A 20,957-nucleotide genomic window follows, 5' to 3' on the forward strand; every position below is an offset into this window, starting at 1 on the left:
ATTCCCCAGACAGGGATGGATCCAGACAGAGTCTGTGCAAGCAGACAGCACGTTCCCCAGACAGGGATGGATCCAAACACCGGGACTGTGCAAGCAGACAGCACATTCCCCAGACAGGGATGGATCCAGACACGAGGACTGTCCAAGCAGACAGCACATTCCCCAGACAGGGATGGATCCAGACACCGGGACTGTCCAAGCAGACAGCACATTCCCCAGACAGGGATGGATCCAGACACGGGGACTGTCCAAGCAGACAGCACATTCCCCAGACAGGGATGGATCCAGACACGGGGACTGTCCAAGCAGACAGCACATTACCCAGACAGGGATGGATCCAGACACCGGGACAGTGCAAGCAGACAGCACATTCCCCAGACAGGGATGGATCCTGAGACAGGGACTGTCCAAGCAGACAGCACATTCCCCAGACAGGGATGGATCCTGAGACGGGGACTGTCCAAGCAGACAGCACATTCCCCAGACTGGGATGGATCCAGACGCCGGGACGGTGCAAGCAGACAGCACATTCCCCAGACAGGGATGGATCCTGAGACAGGGACTGTCCAAGCAGACAGCACATTCCCCAGACAGGGATGGATCCAGACACCGGGACTGTGCAAGCAGACAGCACATTCCCCAGACAGGGATGGATCCTGAAACAGGGACTGTCCAAGCAGACAGCACATTCCCCAGACAGGGATGGATCCAGACACCGGGACGGTGCAAGCAGACAGCACATTCCCCAGACAGGGATGGATCCAGACACCGGGACAGTGCAAGCAGACAGCACATTCCCCAGACAGGGATGGATCCAGACACGGGGACTGTCCAAGCAGACAGCACATTCCCCAGACTGGGATGGATCCAGACGCCGGGACGGTGCAAGCAGACAGCACATTCCCCAGACAGGGATGGATCCTGAGACAGGGACTGTCCAAGCAGACAGCACATTCCCCAGACAGGGATGGATCCAGACACCGGGACTGTGCAAGCAGACAGCACATTCCCCAGACAGGGATGGATCCTGAAACAGGGACTGTCCAAGCAGACAGCACATTCCCCAGACAGGGATGGATCCAGACACCGGGACGGTGCAAGCAGACAGCACATTCCCCAGACAGGGATGGATCCAGACACCGGGACAGTGCAAGCAGACAGCACATTCCCCAGACAGGGATGGATCTAGACATGGGGACTGTGCAAGCAGGCAGCACATTCCCCAGACAGGGATGGATCCAGACACCGGGACTGTCCAAGCAGACAGCACATTCCCCAGACAGGGATGGATCCAGACACCGGGACTGTGCAAGCAGACAGCACATTCCCCAGACAGGGATGGATCCAGACACCGGGACTGTCCAAGCAGACAGCACATTCCCCAGACAGGGATGGATCCTGAGACGGGGACTGTCCAAGCAGACAGCACATTTCCCAGACATGGATGGATCCAGACACCGGGACAGTGCAAGCAGACAGCACATTACCCAGACAGGGATGGATCCAGACACCGGGACAGTGCAAGCAGACAGCACGTTCCCCAGACAGGGATGGATCCTGAGACAGGGACTGTCCAAGCAGACAGCACATTCCCCAGACAGGGATGGATCCAGACACCGGGACAGTGCAAGCAGACAGCACATTCCCCAGACAGGGATGGATCCAGACACCGGGACTGTGCAAGTAGACAGCACGTTCCCCAGACAGGGATGGGTCCAGACACGGGGACTGTCCAAGCAGTGTAAGTTGTTCGGGCAATTCGGCCTTTTTTTGGAACTGCCCAAGAATAAAACTCAGAGACTGTAAACTGACTTTTCAGCCAAGAGAACGTAACCAGATTTCCCAGCAGGCTTGGTCCGCTGAGCTGAGTAGGGACATAAGTATTTACAAACCCCCCCCTAGGAGCTACAAGGAAGAAGGAGCCAGACAACGAGATAAGATCAAACCACAGACAAAGGGGCACGGGAATACACAGGGGGCCTGCCTGCAAGCAGGACAATGGGATGGTCATAGCCCCATGCAGATGTAAATGACCTGGCCTCCACCAGAGCAGAATCCAATTAACACCCCATCAACATAGCGAGGTGAGAATAGCAGCCATCTCCGGAGCAGCTGGAAGACCTTTTTAAAATCTTCACAAGAGAGCCTAACCTTGTTATCCTAAAAAAACAGACTGTCTGGGCTCAGTACATTGCGCTGGAAAAGCCCCTTGAAGATAAGCGGTAGAAAAAACCAAGTTGGAGGCGGACCTGGGGGAGGTACTCCAATCTTGACAGAAGCTACCGGCAGGAACTCACTGGGAGGAGGGGGCGGAGTCAGCGCCAAATTCAAATCGCGGACGGTAGAAAAAACCAAGTTGGAGGCGGACCTGGGGGAGGTACTCCAATCTTGACAGAAGCCACCGGCAGGAACTCACTGGAAGGAGGGGGCGGAGTCGGCGCCAAATTCAAATCGCGCAGGTCTGCCTAGCTGGAAGGAGCGGACCTGCGAGGAATACCCAGACGCAAACAGCTCTGACCGGCTCAAAGGGGGCGGGGCCAGCGGGAACTTTAAACTTGGACTGATACAACGCAAAGGAGGAGGAAAACCCGGAAATCAACAGCTCTGACCGGCTCAAAGGGGGCGGGACCAGCGGGAACTTTAAACCTTACCTTTTCAATGCAAAAGGGGCTGGCCGAACACAGGACAAAGCCAGGTAAAACAATATAAAAGGGGCTGTGTTTCGATTGAGGGTCTCTTCGTTCTTGGCTCGACCTCTGCAACCCTGACTTGACCTCTGCAGCCTGTGACCGTAAGTACCCTGCAGCAGCTTGCGAAACTCCCTTGACTTTAATAGTGGTTGAGGCTTTGGGGAAGGGAACTTGTTTTGTGCCTTGTGCTATTGCTAAAAACTGTGTAATCATAAGAATTTTCGTTGTGTCCGTTATAGTACTTTTGAATAGACTTAGTTTGTGTTAGAGCATAAGATTTTATTATATTTTCTTCTGTTGATGATTTTGACCTGGGTTTTGCAATAAACCTTGATTTGATGATAATTGGAGTCGTTTAAATTCTTCAATCTTTCACCAGCGATCTCTGACCAAGTCATTGTTAAAATATTCCTCACCTTAATTCCGGGTTCAAGAATCGAGGGTCATCTTGAGCGATTCACTCAGGACAGACTGCTGGTTAGGAAATAAACAGCAGTGCCCTATTCTCTCTCTTGGGAAAGCTACTCTAGCGAAGTAGGAACCGGGTGGGTGTTGCACCACCGGCAAGAGAGAGAATCACCTGGGTATTGGTAGGGGTCTGGAGATCTGTGTGATATAAGCCTCAGGCTGCCGGTTAGGAATAAACGGCAGGCTTGATTCAGTGCTCTCTTCAGTGGAAGTGTCCCAGTGCGACATCCCCTGGCCTCTGAAGTTTCAGTGCCAGCTGGAGAGAGACACACACAGATACTCAAACCCCAGATATCGGCCCAGTAGTGGAGTAGCAGAGATGGCACCCTCTACAGCAGACAGCCCGTTCCCCAGACAGGGATGGATCCAGACACCGGGACTGTGCAAGCAGACAGCACATTCCCCAGACAGGGATGGATCCAGACACCGGGACTGTCCAAGCAGACAGCACATTCCCCAGACAGGGATGGATCCAGACACCGGGACTGTGCAAGCAGACAGCACATTCCCCAGACAGGGATGGATCCAGACGCCGGGACTGTGCAAGCAGACAGCACATTCCCCAGACAGGGATGGATCCAGACACCGGGACTGTCCAAGCAGACAGCACATTCCCCAGACAGGGATGGATCCAGACACCGGGACTGTCCAAGCAGACAGCACATTCCCCAATCAGGGATGGATCCAGACGCCGGGACGGTGCAAGCAGACAGCACATTCCCCAGACAGGGATGGATCCAGACACGGGGACTGTGCAAGCAGACAGCACATTCCCCAGACAGGGATGGATCCAGACACGGGGACTGTCCAAGCAGACAGCACATTCCCCAGACAGGGATGGATCCAGACACCGGGACTGTCCAAGCAGACAGCACATTCCCCAGACAGGGATGGATCCAGACACCGGGACAGTGCAAGCAGACAGCACATTCCCCAATCAGGGATGGATCCAGACACCGGGACGGTGCAAGCAGACAGCACATTCCCCAGACAGGGATGGATCCAGACACGGGGACTGTGCAAGCAGACAGCACATTCCCCAGACAGGGATGGATCCAGACGCCGGGACTGTCCAAGCAGACAGCACGTTCCCCAGACAGGGATGGATCCTGAGACAGGGACTGTGCAAGCAGACAGCACATTCCCCAGACAGGGATGGATCCAGACGCCGGGACGGTGCAAGCAGACAGCACATTCCCCAGACAGGGATGGATCCAGACGCCGGGACGGTGCAAGCAGACAGCACATTCCCCAGACAGGGATGGATCCAGACGCCGGGACTGTCCAAGCAGACAGCACATTCCCCAGACAGGGATGGATCCAGACGCCGGGACGGTGCAAGCAGACAGCACATTCCCCAGACAGGGCTGGGACCATCTCCCTCAGCTCAGTGCTCAGTCTAGATCTCAAACACATCAAAGGGAATGCGAGATGAGGAGTGACATCACACGGACAGGAAAGTGATTCAAACTCACTCGCTAATCGGTTGCATCTGGTCTAAAAGAGGACGAACGCATGGTGGACTCACATGGAGGCACACATGCTCATCACATTTTTTTTTTAAATCAGGTGTATATGCACTGGATGCAATTTAAACAGCATGGCGCACTCGACACAAGAATTTAATTTAGACCAGCGTCAAAGGGAATGTCCTCATTGGTGTTCGTGTTCAGTGGTTCGAAACCTAGCCCAGAAAGTTCAGCTTGGCATCGAACCTGTACCCCAGTGAGAGTCAGTGTGTGTGGAACCTGTACCCCAGTGAGAGTCAGTGTGTGTGGAACCTGTACCCCAGTGAGAGTCAGTGTGTGTGTAACCAGTATCCCAGTGAGAGTCAGTGTGTGTGGAACCTGTACCCCAGTGAGAGTCAGTGTGTGTGGAACCCGTACCCCAGTGAGAGTCAGTGTGTGTGGAACCCGTACCCCAGTGAGAGTCAGTGTGTGTGGAACCCGTACCCCAGTGAGAGTCAGTGTGTGTGTAACCAGTATCCCAGTGAGAGTCAGTGTGTGTGGAACCTGTACCCCAGTGAGAGTCAGTGTGTGTGGAACCCGTACCCCAGTGAGAGTCAGTGTGTGTGGAACCCGTACCCCAGTGAGAGTCAGTGTGTGTGGAACCCGTACCCCAGTGAGAGTCAGTGTGTGTGGAACCCGTATCCCAGTGAGAGTCAGTGTGTGTGGAATCCGTACCCCAGTGAGAGTCAGTGTGTGTGGAACCTGTACCCCAGTGAGAGTCAGTGTGTGTGGAACCTGTACCCCAGTGAATCCGTGTGTGTGGAACCTGTACCCCAGTGAGAGTCCGTGTGTGTGGAACCCGTACCCCAGTGATAGACCGTGTGTATGGAACCCGTACCCCAGTGAGAGTCAGTGCGTGTTGTAGCCATCTGGGATGGCCACATAGAGCCAGGGACAGAGAAACTCGCAAAGCCTAGCGGGTAAAATGGACAAAGCAAGATTCAGGCAGGCTCAGAGCTTGAAATGTGTATTTGCAAGTGAGGAGTATAGATGGTGTCGAAACTCTGACCAATTAACATTTTGATGGGTCTATTAGCATTTGATGGCCCATCTCCACCAAGACAAAGGACTGGTACTTGAGCGACCGGGACAGTCCAGACATTTCGGTGCCACTCCCTGTTCCAGGGAAGCGTAAACAACGGGGTCAGTGACCACTTGGGACACGCCCAGCCATCCAGTCCCCCGCCCATTTATTGGTTAGAAATCGAACATAATGATCAGGGATAACCAAATTAATGGGGTCCACACTGAAGGACCGCCCAAAAGAGCGCGAAAACCCCCAAGCATAAGAGTCCACCATGTGTTTGACCTCTTTTAGACCAGATGCCCTGGCAACGTCCATCTCCAATCGCAACACCACCAGAAGCAAGTCCAAGTTCAACGCCTGCTAATGACGGATGAGCCTAGCTGAGCAGCAGTTACTCCTTCGGACTCGATAGATTCAGAATCGAACAACGGCCACTGTTCCTCTGACCTAAGCCGGGTGCCTGAAGTTAAGTACAGGTTGTCTTAGTCGATAGGTGTAGTTAACTAGTAGTGTTTATGTTGCATGATAATTGTGTGTGTAAATAAAGTACCCTTGACCTTGAACTAACTAACTGGTGTTTGGCTCTTTGATCGATAGCCGGTTGAAACTTGTGGTGGTATCATTTGATACCTGGCGACTCTGACATTAGAATATAGATACCAAAAGAAAGGAGGGAAAACTCACTGATTGGCAAAGTTACAGCAGAGTCACAGAAAAGGCAACAGTGTGGAACCCGTACCACAGTGAGTCAGTGTGTGTGGAACCCGTACCCCAGTGAGAGTCAGTGTGTGTGGAACCCCTACCCCAGAGAGAGTCAGTGTGTGTGGAACCCCTACCCCAGAGAGAGTCAGTGTGTGTGGAACCCCTACCCCAGAGAGAGTCAGTGTGTGTGGAACCCGTACCCCAGTGAGTCAGTGTGTGTGGAACCTGTACCCCAGTGAGAGTCAGTGTGTGTGGAACCTGTACCCCAGTGAGAGTCAGTGTGTGTGGAACCCGCTCCTCCGTGAGAGTCAGTGTGTGTGGAACCCGGGCCCCAGTGAGAGTCGGTGTGCGTGGAACCCGTACCCCAGTGAGAGTGAGCAGTTCAGATCAGCTGATGATGAGGAATGGTTCTTTCTCGATCACTGAAACACTGTCTTTCTTCCCACTGCATTCTGATACTCACTCAGCACATCGAGCCAGACCGTACGAGATATAATTCCCACAGACGCTCCTGATTGCCCCACTTGACACTGATACGATGCATCGTCCTCCAGCTGTACGTTGTCTATCTGTAGGTTAAATATCCCTGACCAGGATCAAAGTTCAGAGGTTAGGTATCTGTGAAATGAAGATGGCCAAATGGAAAGCTCAGAGCTCCAGCTACATTGGGGATTATCAAAGAACAAATAACAAAGAAAATTACAGCACAGGAACAGGCCCTTCGGCCCTCCCAGCCTGTGCCGATTCAGATCCTTTATCTCAACCTGTCGCCTATTTTCCAAGGATCTACTTCCCTCTGTTCCCCGCCCGTTCATATATCTGTCTAGATGCATCTTAAATGATGCTATTGTGCCCGCCTCTACCACCTCCGCTGGCAAAGCGTTCCAGGCACCCATCACCCTCTGCGTAAAAAAACTTTCCACGCACATCTCCCTTAAACTTTCCCCCTCTCACCTTGAAATCATGACCCCTTGTAATTGACACCCCCACTCTTGGAAAAAGCTTGTTGCTATCCACCCTGTCCATTCCTCTCATAATTTTGTAGACCTCAATCAGGTCCCCCCCTCAACCTCCGTCTTTGCAACAAAAACAATCCTAATATACTCAACCTTTCTTCATAGCCAGCACCCTCCATACCAGGCAACATCCTGGTGAACATCCTCTGCACCCTCTCTAAAGTATCCACATCCTTTTGGTAATGTGGCAACCAGAACTGCACGCAGTATTCCAAATGTGGCTGAACCAAAGTCCTATACAACTGTAACATGACCTGCCGACTCTTGTACTCAATACCCCGTCCGATGAAGGCAAGCATGCTGTATGCCTTCTTGACCACTCTATCGACCTGCGTTGCCAGCTTCAGGGTGCAATGGACCTGAACTCCCAGATCTCTCTGTACATCAATTTTCCCCAGGACTCTTCCATTGACCGTATAGTCCGCTCTTGAATTAGATCTTCCAAAATGCATCACCTCGCATTTGCCTGGATTGAACTCCATCTGCCATTTCTCTGCCCGACTCTCCAATCTATCTATAGTTTGCTGTATTCTCTGACAATCCTCCTCGCTATCTGCAACTCCACCAATCTTAGTATCATCTGCAAACTTGCTAATCAGACCACCTATACCTTCGTCCAGATCATTTATGTATATCATAAACAACAGTGGTCCGAGCATGGATCCCTGTGGAACACCACAAGTCACCTTTCTCCATTTTGAGACATTCCCTTCCACCACTACTCTCTGTTTCCTGTTGCCCAGCCAGTTTTTTATCCATCTAACTGGTACACCCTGAACCCTATACAACTTAACTTTTTCCATCAACCTGCCATGAGAAACTTTATCAAATGCCTCACTGAAGCCTATGTATATGACATCTACAGCCCTTCCCTCATCAATTAACTTTGTCACTTCCTCAAAGAATTCTATTAGGTTTGTAAGACATGACCTTCCCTGCACAAAACCATGCTGCCTATCACTGATAAGACTATTTTCTTCCAAATATGAATAGATCCTATCCCTCAGAATCCTCTCCAACAGTTTGCCTATCACTGATATCAAGCTCACAGGTCTATAAATCCCTGGATTATCCCTGCTACCCTTCTTAAACAAAGGGACAACATTAGCAATTCTCCAGTCCTCCGGGACCTCACCCATGCTCAAGGATGCTGCAAAGATATCTGTTAAGGCCCCAGCTATTTCGTCCTTCGCTTCCCTCAGTAACCTGGGATAGATCCCATCCGGACCTGGGGACTTGTCCACCTTAATGTCTCTTAGAATACCCAAAACTTCCCCCTTCCTTCTGCCGACTTGACCTAGAATATTTAAACATCCATCCCTAGCCTCAACCTCCATCATGTCCCTCTCCTTGGTGAATACCGATGCAAAGTACTCATTAAGAATCTCACCCATTTCCTCTGACTCCACGCATAAATTCCCTCTTTTGTCTTTGAGTGGGCCAATCCTTTCTCTAGTTACCCTCTTGCTCCTTATATACGAATAAAAGGCTTTGCGATTTTCCTTAACCCTGTTAGCCAAAGATATTTCATGACCCCTTTTAGCCCTCTTTATTGCGCATTTGAGATTTATATCGTTGGAGTTTCTGACCCCCCCCCCCCTCCCCCGACAACACCATGTTAACAGGTTTCTGTTTGAGAATGACTGAGTCTATTCACACCTCTGTAAGGCACCACTTTCCGCACTGGGTCACGTCTCAATGCATATTCCACCAAAACAGATTGGATAAATGGGCTGAATGGGCCTCCTCCTGTTCCTGTGTATCAGACTCTAGGGGGGTGCTGAATGGGCCTCCTCCTGTTCCTGTACAACATCCTCACGGGGAGCTGAATAGGCCTCCTCGTGTTCCTGTGTAACAGACTTGTGGGGGGGCTGAATGGGCCTCGTGTTCCTGTGGGGCAGGCTCTAGGGGGGCTGAATGGGCCTCGTGTTCCTGTGTGACAGGCTCGAGGGGGGCTGAATGGGCCACCTCCTGTTCCTGTGGGACAGGCTCTAGGGGGGCTGAATGGGTCTCCTGTTCCTGTGTGACGGGCTCGAGGGGGGGCTGATTGGGCCTCCTCCTGATCCCTTGTGACAGGCTCTAGGGGGGCTGAATGGACCTCCTGTTCCTGTGTGACAGGCTCAAGGGGGGCTGAATGGGCCTCCTGTTCCAATGTGATGGACTGCAATGATTTGGTCTGCAATGAGTATTGATGTGTGGTCAATCGGGTGGTGTTTACACAGGCTCAGCTTGCTCACGTTACCTACCTGCCAATGAGTTTCCAATCATTCTGTAGCGAGGAAATCCTGGAAGGCTACGGCCTGGTCCCAGCAACAAACCATCCCTCACCCACTGTACCTGTCCCGAGAGAGCCTCCACCTCACACTCGATGAATGTCCGCTCACCCTCGACTGAACTGCTGTTCACGGGCTGTTTACGGAACACCTGCTTCATCCCACACACTGCAGAATGATAACACAACATGTCAGGAATGGGGAATACGTCAAACTTTACTCTGTATCTAACCCCGTGCTGTACCTGTGCTGGGAGTATTTGATGGAGACAGTGTAGAGGGAGCTTTACTCTGTATCTAACCCCGTGCTGTACCTGTCCTAGGAGTGTTTGATGGAGACAGTGTAGAGGGAGCTTTACTCTGTATCTAACCCCGTGCTGTACCTGTCCTGGGAGTGTTTGATGTGGACAGTGTAGAGGGAGATTTACTCTGTTTCTAACCCCGTCTGTACCTGTCCTGGGAGTGTTTGATGGAGACAGTGTAGAGGGAGCTTTACTCTGTATCTAACCCCGTGCTGTACCTGTCCTGGGAGTGTTTGATGTGGACAGTGTAGAGGGAGATTTACTCTGTATCTAACCCCGTGCTGTACCTGTCCTGGGAGTGTTTGATGGGGACAGTGTAGAGGGAGATTTACTCTGTATCTAATCCCGTGCTGTACCTGCCCTGGGAGTGTTTGATGGGGACAGTGTAGAGGGAGCTTTACTCTGTATCTAACCCCGTCTGTACCTTGTGGTGATATGCATCACTGTAAATACACAAGGGGTTAATGTAGGTACACTGCAACTAAATAAACACTAGAGGGAGCACCAGAGACATCATGACACACAGATATTCAACCAATAGGTCAGTAAGATAGGACACGGCCAATGGGCAGTCAAGACACACCCAGAGGTGACACTACCACAAGGGGGCTACCCATATAGAAGGACAGGACATGCATGCTCTTTCTCTCTTTCCGCTGGTGACAACTGTAGTGACAGTCAGGGTGGATATATCAGTTAGCACCTTCTACATGTGGCTCAGAGCTAGTCTGGTCTAGTTAGTGCACTTAGAGTAGTAGAGTGTCAACCCACAGCAAGCTGTGTGCACTGTTACAGAAGTTCAATAAATAGTATTGAACCAACGTCTAAGTTTGGGGTCGACTTTCCAGTACAACTGCATCCAGTTGCAGTCCGTGTTAACCCAGGGTGAATAACTTTGGACTCATACATATTAGTTGGTATTGTATAATTATTACTGTCATCATGATTTGTACATGAAATCACTTATCTACCTATTTTGTTCAATTTTCTTTAACACTGTACAAGAAATATGTAACATGAAAAAAGAGGGGATGTGGTGATATGCATCACTGTAAATACACAAGGGGTTAATGTAGGTACACTGCAACTAAATAAACACTAGAGGGAGCACCAGAGACATCATGACACACAGATATTCAACCAATAGGTCAGTAAGATAGGACACGACCAATGGGCAGTCAAGACACACCCAGAGGTGACACTGCTACAAGGGGGCTACCACAACGGGGCTACCCATATAAAAGGACAGGTCACACATGCTCTTTCTCTTTTCCATAGGCGACACTCAGAGGCACAGGGGCAGATCAGGAAGCATCATACCCACCGTATGGATTAGGGCAGACTGGTTCGTTAGATTGAGTTACGATAGCAAGATCAGCAGGAGAGTCGAACTCAAGTAGGAGAATTGTTAACTGTTCAATAAATGTGTTAAACCTATCTGCAAGTCGGAACCTTCCTTTGTCAGAGTATACATCAAGGAAGCAGCTTATGCTACATGAAGAAGCATAACACAACATACCTGTGCTGGGATGTTTGATGGGGACACTGTAGAGGGAGCTTTACTCTGTTTCTAACCCCGTGCTGTACCTGTCCTGGGAGTGTTTGATGGGGACAGTGTAGAGGGAGCTTTACTCTGTTTCTAACCCCGTGCTGTACCTGTCCTGGGAGTGTTTGATGGGGACAGTGTAGAGGGAGCTTTACTCTGTATCTAACCCCGTGCTGTACCTGTCCTGGGAGTGTTTGATGGGGACAGTGTAGAGGGAGCTTTACTCTGTATCTAATCCCCTGTTGTACTTCTCCAGGGAATGTTTGATGGGGACAGTGTAGTTCTATGTTCTATGTATATAACCCCCTGTTGTACTTCTCCAGGGAGTGTTTGATAGGGACAGTGTAGAAGGAGCTTTACTCTGTATCTATTCCCCTGTTGTACTTCTCCAGGGAGTGTTCGATGGGGACTTTGTAGAGGGAGCTTTACTCTAACCCCGTGATGTACCTGCCCTGGGAGTGTTTGATGGGGACAGTGTAGAGGGAGCTTTACTCTGTATCTAACCCCGTGCTGTTCCTGTCCTGGGAATGTTTGATGGGGACAGTGTAGAGGGAGCTTTACTCTGTATCTAACACCGTGCTGTACCTGTCCTGGGAGTGTTTGATGGGGACAGTGTAGAGGAAGCTTTACTCTGTATCTAACCCCGTGCTGTCCCTGTCCTGGGAGTGTTTCATGGGGACAGTGCAGAGGGAGCTTTACTCTGTATCTAACCCCGTGCTGTTCCTGTCCTGGGAATGTTTGATGGGAACAGTGTAGAGGGAGCTTTACTCTGTATCTAATCCCCTGTTGTACTTCTCCAGGGAGTGTTTGATGGGGACAGTGCAGAGGGAGCTTTACTCTGTATCTAACCCCGTGCTATGCCTGTCCTGGGAGTGTTTGATGGGGACAGTGTAGAGGGAGCTTTACTCTGTATGTAACCCCGTGCTATGCCTGTCCTGGGAGTGTTTGATGGGGACAGTGCAGAGGGAGCTTTATTCTGTATCTAACGCCGTGCTATGCCAGTCCTGGGAGTGTTCGATGGGGACAGTGTAGAGGGAGCTTTACTCTGTATCTAACCCTGTGCTGTATCTTTCCTGGGAATGTTTGATGGGGACAGTGTAGAGGGAGCTTTACTCTGTATCTAACCCTGTGCTGTACCTTTCCTGGGAATGTTTGATGGAGACAGTGTAGAGGGAGCTTTACTCTGTATCTAACCCTGTGCTGTACCTTTCCTGGGAATGATTGATGGGGACAGTGTAGAGGAAGCTTTACTCTGTATCTAACCCCATGCTGTCCCTGTCCTGGGAGTGTTTGATGGGGACAGTGTAGAGGGAGCTTTATTCTGTATCTAACCCTGTGCTGTACCTGTCCTGGGAGTGTTTGATGGGGACAGTGTAGAGGGAGCTTTACTCTGTATCTAACCCCGTGCTGTCCCCGTCCTGGGAGTGTTTGATGGGGACAGTGCAGAGGGAGCTTTACTCTGTATCTAACCCCGTGCTATGCCTGTCCTGGGAGTGTTTGATGGGGACAGGGTGGAGGGAGCTTTACTCTGTATCTAACCCCGTGCTGTACCTGTCCTGGGAGTGTTTGATGGGGACAGTGTAGAGGGAGCTTTATTCTGTATCTAACCCTGTGCTGTACCTGTCCTGGGAGTGTTTGATGGGGACAGTGTAGAGGGAGATTTACTCTGTATCGAACCCCGTGCTGTCCCTGTCCTGGGAGTGTTTGATGGGGACAGTGTAGAGGGAGCTTTACTCTGTATCTAATCCCCTGTTGTACTTCTCCAGGGAGTGTTTGATGGGGACAGTGTAGAGGGAGCTTTACTCTGTATCTAACCCTGTGCTGTACCTTTCCTGGGAATGTTTGATGGGGACAGTGTAGAGGGAGCTTTACTCTGTATCTAACCCTGTGCTGTACCTTTCCTGGGAATGTTTGATGGGGACAGTGTAGAGGGAGCTTTACTCTGTATCTAACCCTGTGCTGTACCTTTCCTGGGAATGTTTGATGGGGACAGTGTAGAGGGAGCTTTACTCTGTATCTAACCCTGTGCTGTACCTTTCCTGGGAATGTTTGATGGGGACAGTGTAGAGGAAGCTTTACTCTGTATCTAACCCCATGCTGTCCCTGTCCTGGGAGTGTTTGATGGGGACAGTGTAGAGGGAGCTTTATTCTGTATCTAACCCTGTGCTGTACCTGTCCTGGGAGTGTTTGATGGGGACAGTGTAGAGGGAGCTTTACTCTGTATCTAACCCCGTGCTGTCCCCGTCCTGGGAGTGTTTGATGGGGACAGTGCAGAGGGAGCTTTACTCTGTATCTAACCCCGTGCTATGCCTGTCCTGGGAGTGTTTGATGGGGACAGTGTGGAGGGAGCTTTACTCTGTATCTAACCCCGTGCTGTACCTGTCCTGGGAGTGTTTGATGGGGACAGTGTAGAGGGAGCTTTATTCTGTATCTAACCCTGTGCTGTACCTGTCCTGGGAGTGTTTGATGGGGACAGTGTAGAGGGAGCTTTACTCTGTATCGAACCCCGTGCTGTCCCTGTCCTGGGAGTGTTTGATGGGGACAGTGTAGAGGGAGCTTTACTCTGTATCTAATCCCCTGTTGTACTTCTCCAGGGAGTGTTTGATGGGGACAGTGTAGTGAGATCTTTACTCTGTATCTAATCCCCTGTTGTACTTCTCCAGGGAGTGTTCGATGGGGACAGTGTAGAGGGAGCTTTACTCTGTATCTAACCCCGTGCTGTCCCTGTCCTGGGAGTGTTTCATGGGGACAGTGCAGAGGGAGCTTTACTCTGTATCTAACCCCGTGCTGTTCCTGTCCTGGGAATGTTTGATGTGAACAGTGTAGAGGGAGCTTTACTCTGTATCTAATCCCCTGTTGTACTTCTCCAGGGAGTGTTTGATGGGGACAGTGCAGAGGGAGCTTTACTCTGTATCTAACCCCGTGCTATGCCTGTCCTGGGAGTGTTTGATGGGGACAGTGTGGAGGGAGCTTTATTCTGTATCTAACCCCGTGCTATGCCAGTCCTGGGAGTGTTTGATGGGGACAGTGTGGAGGGAGCTTTACTCTGTATCTAACCCCGTGCTGTACCTGTCCTGGGAGTGTTTGATGGGGACAGTGTAGAGGGAGCTTTATTCTGTATCTAACCCTGTGCTGTACCTGTCCTGGGAGTGTTTGATGGGGACAGTGTAGAGGGAGCTTTACTCTGCATCGAACCCCGTGCTGTCCCTGTCCTGGGAGTGTTTGATGGGGACAGTGTAGAGGGAGCTTTACTCTGTATCTAATCCCCTGTTGTACTTCTCCAGGGAGTGTTCGATGGGGACAGTGTAGAGGGAGCTTTACTCTGTATCTAACCCCGTGATGTACCTGTCCTGGGAGTGTTTGATGTGTTCCTTATAACTCTCAAATTCTGATGGTCCAGGCAGGGAGACTCACCACAGACTATGCAAAGGAGCAGTGTTGAATAGGCAGAGTGCTTTATTCCAGGGTTCATCCTGTCTACGGACCCGAGTCAGAGATGCGCTGTCAATGAGCAGGACCGGAATGTTCTGTGAAGAGATTGAATTCACATGAAATGGAAGGAGCCGCAGCTGCCATCTGAGAGGTTGTCCACTGGCTCCCTGCAGACCCAGCCAGCAACCTGCAGCTCTTCAGGAGCACCCCCCCCCCCCCCCCCCCACCTCCACGTGGGGCATGCAGATGAATATGTGGTGAGTGCGTGCACTCCCTCCTACACACAAGGTTGGAGGGTTAGATTTACCCACTCCTCGACCGAGTGCAGATGGTGGATAGGGAGCAACATCCTGAGGCAGGTACCAGGGCCACACAGGCTAATGGTAACTTGTCAGTGAACCAATAGTGGGTGATTGGATGGGGCTGGATGTGGAAAATCTGAAATCCTCCAGTGATTGGTCCAACTAGAGTTCACATCGCCCCTGATGGGTGTATGGTATTCCCAACTCTGCAGACATTCCTGAGTCACCTGCTAACCCAAGCGGATCTCCTTCTTCCTCTTCCCCACTCTCCATTGGCTCACTGTTATGCTGAGTGGTTTCTCGAATACCCTCTATTCACGCCATTGGTTCCCTGTTTGTCCGGTTGGATCCTTTGTTTTCTTTCTCCACTCACCATTGGCTGCCTGCTCGATTGTTAACCCTCTGGGAAGAATAACCACGTTTCAGGGAAACATGGTAGCACAGTGGTTAGCACTGCTGCATCACAGAGCCAGGCTCCCAGGTTTGATTCCTGGCTTGGGTCACTGTCTATGTGGAGTCTGCATGTTCTCCCTGTGTCTGCGTGGGTTTCGTCCAGGTGCTCCGGTTTCCTCGCACACGTCCCAATGGACGTGCTGTTAGGTGAATTGGACATTCTGAATTCTCCTTCAGTGTACCCGAACAGGCGCCGGAGTGTGGCGACTAGGAGATTTTCACAGTAACTTCATTGCAGTATTAATGTAAGCCTGCTTGTGACAATAAAGATTATTGTTATTATTAAGTGAGAACACTCTGGGAGGTCGGGGGTTGCAGGTACAGGGGTTGAAGGGTCGGGAGGTGCAGGATCTGGGGTTGCAGGTTCTGGGGAGTGTGGGGTTGGAGAGTCAGGGGTTGCGGGTTCAGGGTGTTGCAAGCTCGGGGGTGTGGGGTTCAGGGGTGTGTGGGGTGGGGATGAGGGTCAAAGGTTTGCGAGGTCAGGAGCGGAGGTCAGTGTGTTGTGGCGTTTGGGGGTGCGGGGGCAGTGGGGTAGCCGGATTGGGTTGTCTGGGGGGGTGCAGGGTCAGGAGATGCAGCGTTTGGGTGTGCGGGGTTGGGGTGTGTGGGGTAGGGGGGTGGGATTGAGGGTGCTGGGTCAGGGGCTTATGGAATCAGGGTACATGGTAGGGAGGTCCGGGTAGTGGCTTGCAGGGTCGCGTGGTGCTGGCTCAGGGCTGCGAGGTCAGGGGTGTGGGTTGGTGGGTGAAGGTTTGGGGGTTGCGGGGTCATGGTTGCAGGGTCGGGGGTGTGGTGTCAGGGGGTGTGGGGTCGGGGGGATGGGGGTCAGAGTATGCGGGGTTGGGGATTGGAGGTCAGAAAGTTCAGGGTCGAGGGGGTGGAGATCGAGGAGTGCGAGGTCGGTAGATGCAGGTCCAGGAATGCGGGAGTGAGGGTCAGAGGCTGGAGGTCGGGTAGCAGGGCCAGGAGTGCGGGGGCGAGGAGCAGGGGCTGGAGGTCGGGGGGAGCAGGACCAGGGGGTTCTGGGGGTGAGGGTCGGGGGCTGGAAGTCGGGGGGGGGGTGCAGGGGCTGGAAGTCTGGGGTGCAGGGCCAGGGGGTGAGGGTCGGGGGCTGGAGGTCGGGGGTGCAGGGCCAGGGGGGGGTGAGGGTCAGGGGTTGGAGGTCGGGGGTGCAGTGCCAGGGGGTGAGAGTCAGAGGCTGGAGGTAGGGGGGGCTGGAGGTCGGGGGGGCAGGGCCAGGGGGTGTGGGGTGCATGGTTGGAAGGGTGAGGGATCTGGGGGAGTGGGATAGGGGACTACCGGATTGAGTGTGCAGAGTCGAAGGGATAGGGATTGAGGGGTGCGAGGCCAGAGGGTCTGGGGGCGCAGGATCAGGGGCCAATGGGGCCGGGTGTGCGGGGTCAGGGGCTACAGTGTTTGGGAGTTGGAGGATCAGGGGTGGGGACAGGGGTTCAGAATGCAGGGTCGGGAGTGGAAGGTCAGAGGGTACAGTGGTTCGGGATGCAGGGTCGGGGTGGAAGGTCGGGGGGTACTGTGTTTGGGGGTTGGAGGATCAGGGGTGGGGACGGCGGTTCGGGATGGAGGATCAGGGGTGGGGACGGGAGTTCGGGATGGAGGTTCGGGGGTGGAAGGTCGGGAGGTGCAGTATTTGGGTGTTGGAGGATCGGGGTGGGGACAGGGGGTACGGTGGTTCGGGATGCAGGGTCGGGGGTGGAAGGTGCAGTATTTGGGAGTTGGAGGATCAGGGGTTGGGATGGGGGTTCGGGATGCAGGGTCGGGGGTGGAAGGTCAGGGTGTACAGTGTTTGGGAGTTGGAGGATCAGGGGTTGGGACGGGGGTTCGGGATGCAGGATCGGGGTTGGAAGGTCAGGGGGTACAGTAGTTCGGGATGCAGGGTCGGGGGTGGAATGTCAGGGGGTACAGTGTTTGGGAGTTGGAGGATCATGAGTGGGGACAGGGGTTCGGGATGCAGGGTCGGGGGTGGAAGGTCAGGGGGTACAGTGTTTGGGAGTTGGAGGATCAGGGGTTGGGACGGGGGTTCGGGATGCAGGGTCGGGGGTGGAAGGTCAGTAAGTGCAATGTTTGGGAGTTGGAGGATTGGGGTGGGGACGGGGGTTCGGGATGCAGGGTCGGGGGTGGAAGGTCAGGGGGTACAGTGTTTGGGAGTTGGAGGATCAGGGGTGAGGACGGGGGTTCGGGATGCAGGGTCGGGGGTGGAAGGTCAAGGGGTACAGTGTTTGGGAGTTGGAGGATCAGGGGTTGGGACGGGGGTTCGGGATGCAGGGCCGGGGGTGGAAGGTCAGTAGGTGCAATGTTTGGGAGTTGGAGGATTGGGGTGGGGACGGAGGTTCGGGATGCAGGGTCGGGGTGGAATGTCGGAAGGTGCAGGCTCTCAATGGGTGTGGGGCCCGGGGTTTGGTGGTCAATGGGTACGTGGCTTGGAGGGTTTGGGGGCTGTGGATGCCAGGTGATGCGGGATCGGCGGGTGTGGTGTTAGGGGGCGGGATTGGGTATTGGGTTGGGGGTGCAGAGTCGTGGGTTGTGGGGTCGCAGGAGTGCGGGTTTGTGGCATGAGGGAGGGGCAATGCACTCGCCTACTGCATGTGCTTAATGTTCCTCCCCCCTCCCACCCCCCCGCCCCCGGCCTGGAAACCTGGTGGCTCTCTGCCCACAACCTCCAGAGCCGCAGAAAGTTCTAGAATTGCAGTCCCACTGCAACAACCATTACTTAAATGACCTGTCAGCCCTTTGTACAGACTGACGTCCTGTAATCTAAACAATCCCAGCTTCTCCGGAACATTCCGTCTCTTACTGGGATGCCCAGACACTCACCGAATACCATCCTGGTACCCTGCTGTAGCCCAGGGAATGCACCCCTCTCCTATTATCACATTGCTGTCTGTGGGATCTTTGTGTGCAAAATAGGCTGTTGTGTTTCCTACATTACAACCCTGCATCCCGTTAAATAAGCCCTTCGTTGACTGAAGGCTTTGGGACTTCCCAAGGTGGGGGGGACAGGCCCTGGAGAAATGCTCATTCTACCTCACTCTGCTTTCCATTCTTTCTCCTGCTCTCCAGCTTTCCTTCCCTCCCTTCCTCCTGCATCTCTATCTCTCTCCTTCTCTGTCCCTCTTCCTCTCCTTCCCTTACCTTTCCTCTGCCCTCTCTGGCTTTCCCTTTCTCACTCTTATTCTTTCTCTCTCTTTGCTGCTCTCTCTTTCCCTTTACCCTTTCTCTCCCTTGCTCCCCATTCTCTTCCTCCCCATCTCTCTCTTCCTCTCACTTTCTCTATCTCCACTTCCTCCTCTCCATCTCTCTCTAATCCCTCTCGCTCTATATAATCGCTCTACCCCTATAATCTCTCTTTCCCTATAACCTCTCTCCTCTCCCTCCTTTGCTCCTTTCTCTCCCCACAGTCATCCTCCCTACACTTTCTCCCTCCCTCAATCCCACCCTCTCCTCTCCCTCACTCTTGTCTCTCTCTCTCCTCCCTCTTGGCTCTCTCTCTCTCCATCCTCCTACCCTCTTTCCTCCCTCTCACCTACCTGTTAGCCAGTGTTGCGTCTCTCGTTCTGCTCCTGCTCTGCACAGTCCCAGAAGACTGACATCCAGCCCGCCCTCAGCACCTCCTTCCTGTCCTGTCGAAATCCGTGGGAGTTTCCACAGCATCCAGCTGTTTCCCTCAGCTTCAACATTCCGGGATTCATCATTCTTCAACGGCCAGAGACTGGGAAATGCTGGGATTCGAAGGTACCTGGGTGTCCTTGTACATGAGTCACAAATGTCAGCGTGCAGCCACAGCCAAAGGGCGAGGAATGTGTGCCTTTGTTGTGAAAGCCACAACTGCACAGGGCATTGGTCAGACCACACAGGAGATCGGTGATTTCTTTAAAATTCATTGTTACAGGATGTGGGCTTCGCTGGCTATGCCAACATCCCTAATTGCCCTTCAGAAGCTGCCTTCTTGAACCGCTGCAGTCTGTGTGGTGTAGGTACACCCACTGTGCTGTTAGGGAGGGAGCTACAGGATTTTGACCCGGCCACAGGCAAGAAACGGACAATATATTTCCAAGTCAGAATGGTGAGCGACTTGGAGGGGAATTTCCAGGTGGTGGGGTTCCCAGATATCTGCTACTCTTCTCCTTCTCGATGGTAGAGGTTGTGGGTTTAGAAGGTGTTGCCTAAGGAGCCTTGGTGAGTCCCTGTAGTGCGTCTTGTAGATGGAACATACGGCTGCTACTGTGCGTCATGGTGGAGAGAGTGAATGTTTGTGGAAGGGGTGTCAATCGAACGGGGCTGCTTTGTCTTGGATGGTGATGTGTTGGGTGTTCTGGATCACAAACAGGTCACCAACACTGGAAGTGGTGCAACTCTATTTTATTATAAGGTTAACTATATTAACATGCTTGAACTGTGGGAAAATGCAATACCAGCTTTAACTGTTGACCCTTGCATAGTCATAGATATCATAGAATTTACAGTGCAGAAGGAGGCCATTCGGCCCATCGAGTCTGCACCGGCTCTTGGAAAGAGCACCCTACCCAAGGTCAACACCTCCACCCTATCCCCAGAACCCATGAATCCCACCCAACACTAAGGGCAATTTTGGACACTAAGGGCGATTTATCATGGCCAATCCACCTAACCTGCACATCTTTGGACTGTGGGAGGAAACCGGAGCACCCGGAGGAAACCCACGCACACACGGGGAGGATGTGCAGACTCCGCACAGACAGTGACCTGGAATTGAACCTGGGACCCTGGAGCTGTGAAGCAATTGTGCTATCCACAATGCTACCGTGCTGCCCGTACCAGGTGATGCACTCAGCACCTGGTGAATCTCTGTGTTGCAGGCTGTGAGCTCTGTGCTCCGAGCTGGCTGCTACTAGAATGAGCGGGAACTCTCCTGTCCCCTGTCTTTATGGTGCGTGTGCTCTCACTGGTGATTGGCTGCAGTGTTGTGTATGCTGATTGGTCCCACTGCATGTCCATCAGTGTGTGTGTGTGTGTCTGCACCATAATATACTGGTGTATATTATGACCGATGGTGTTGGGCTTCTTGAGTGTTGTTGGAGCTGCACTCATCCAGGTAAGTGGAGACTATTCCATCACCTTCCTAACTTGTGCTTGGAGATGGTGGACAGACTTCGTGGGGGAGATTGTCAGGAGGTGAGTTACTCATTGCAGGATTCCCTGCCTCTGACCAGCTCTGGTAGCCAAAGTGTTTATATTCGAGGTC

At 52.5% G+C, this 20,957-nt stretch overlaps 1 protein-coding gene across 1 annotated transcript in view; it reads right to left on the reverse strand.

Moving 5' to 3' along the window:
* Positions 1 to 9,844, reverse strand: part of LOC140387055 (nephrin-like) — a 196,534-nt gene extending 186,690 nt beyond the window's left edge. The window contains exons 1-2 of the mRNA XM_072470066.1: positions 9,658 to 9,844; positions 6,859 to 6,981 (exon numbers count right to left, since the gene is read on the reverse strand). Coding sequence (XP_072326167.1) covers positions 6,859 to 6,981; positions 9,658 to 9,844 — 310 coding nt within the window. The remainder of the gene's footprint in view (positions 1 to 6,858; positions 6,982 to 9,657) is intronic.
* Positions 9,845 to 20,957: the final 11,113 nt, after the last annotated feature.

Source organism: Scyliorhinus torazame, chromosome 12 (genome assembly GCF_047496885.1).
Source record: "Scyliorhinus torazame isolate Kashiwa2021f chromosome 12, sScyTor2.1, whole genome shotgun sequence".
NCBI lineage: Eukaryota > Metazoa > Chordata > Chondrichthyes > Carcharhiniformes > Scyliorhinidae > Scyliorhinus > Scyliorhinus torazame.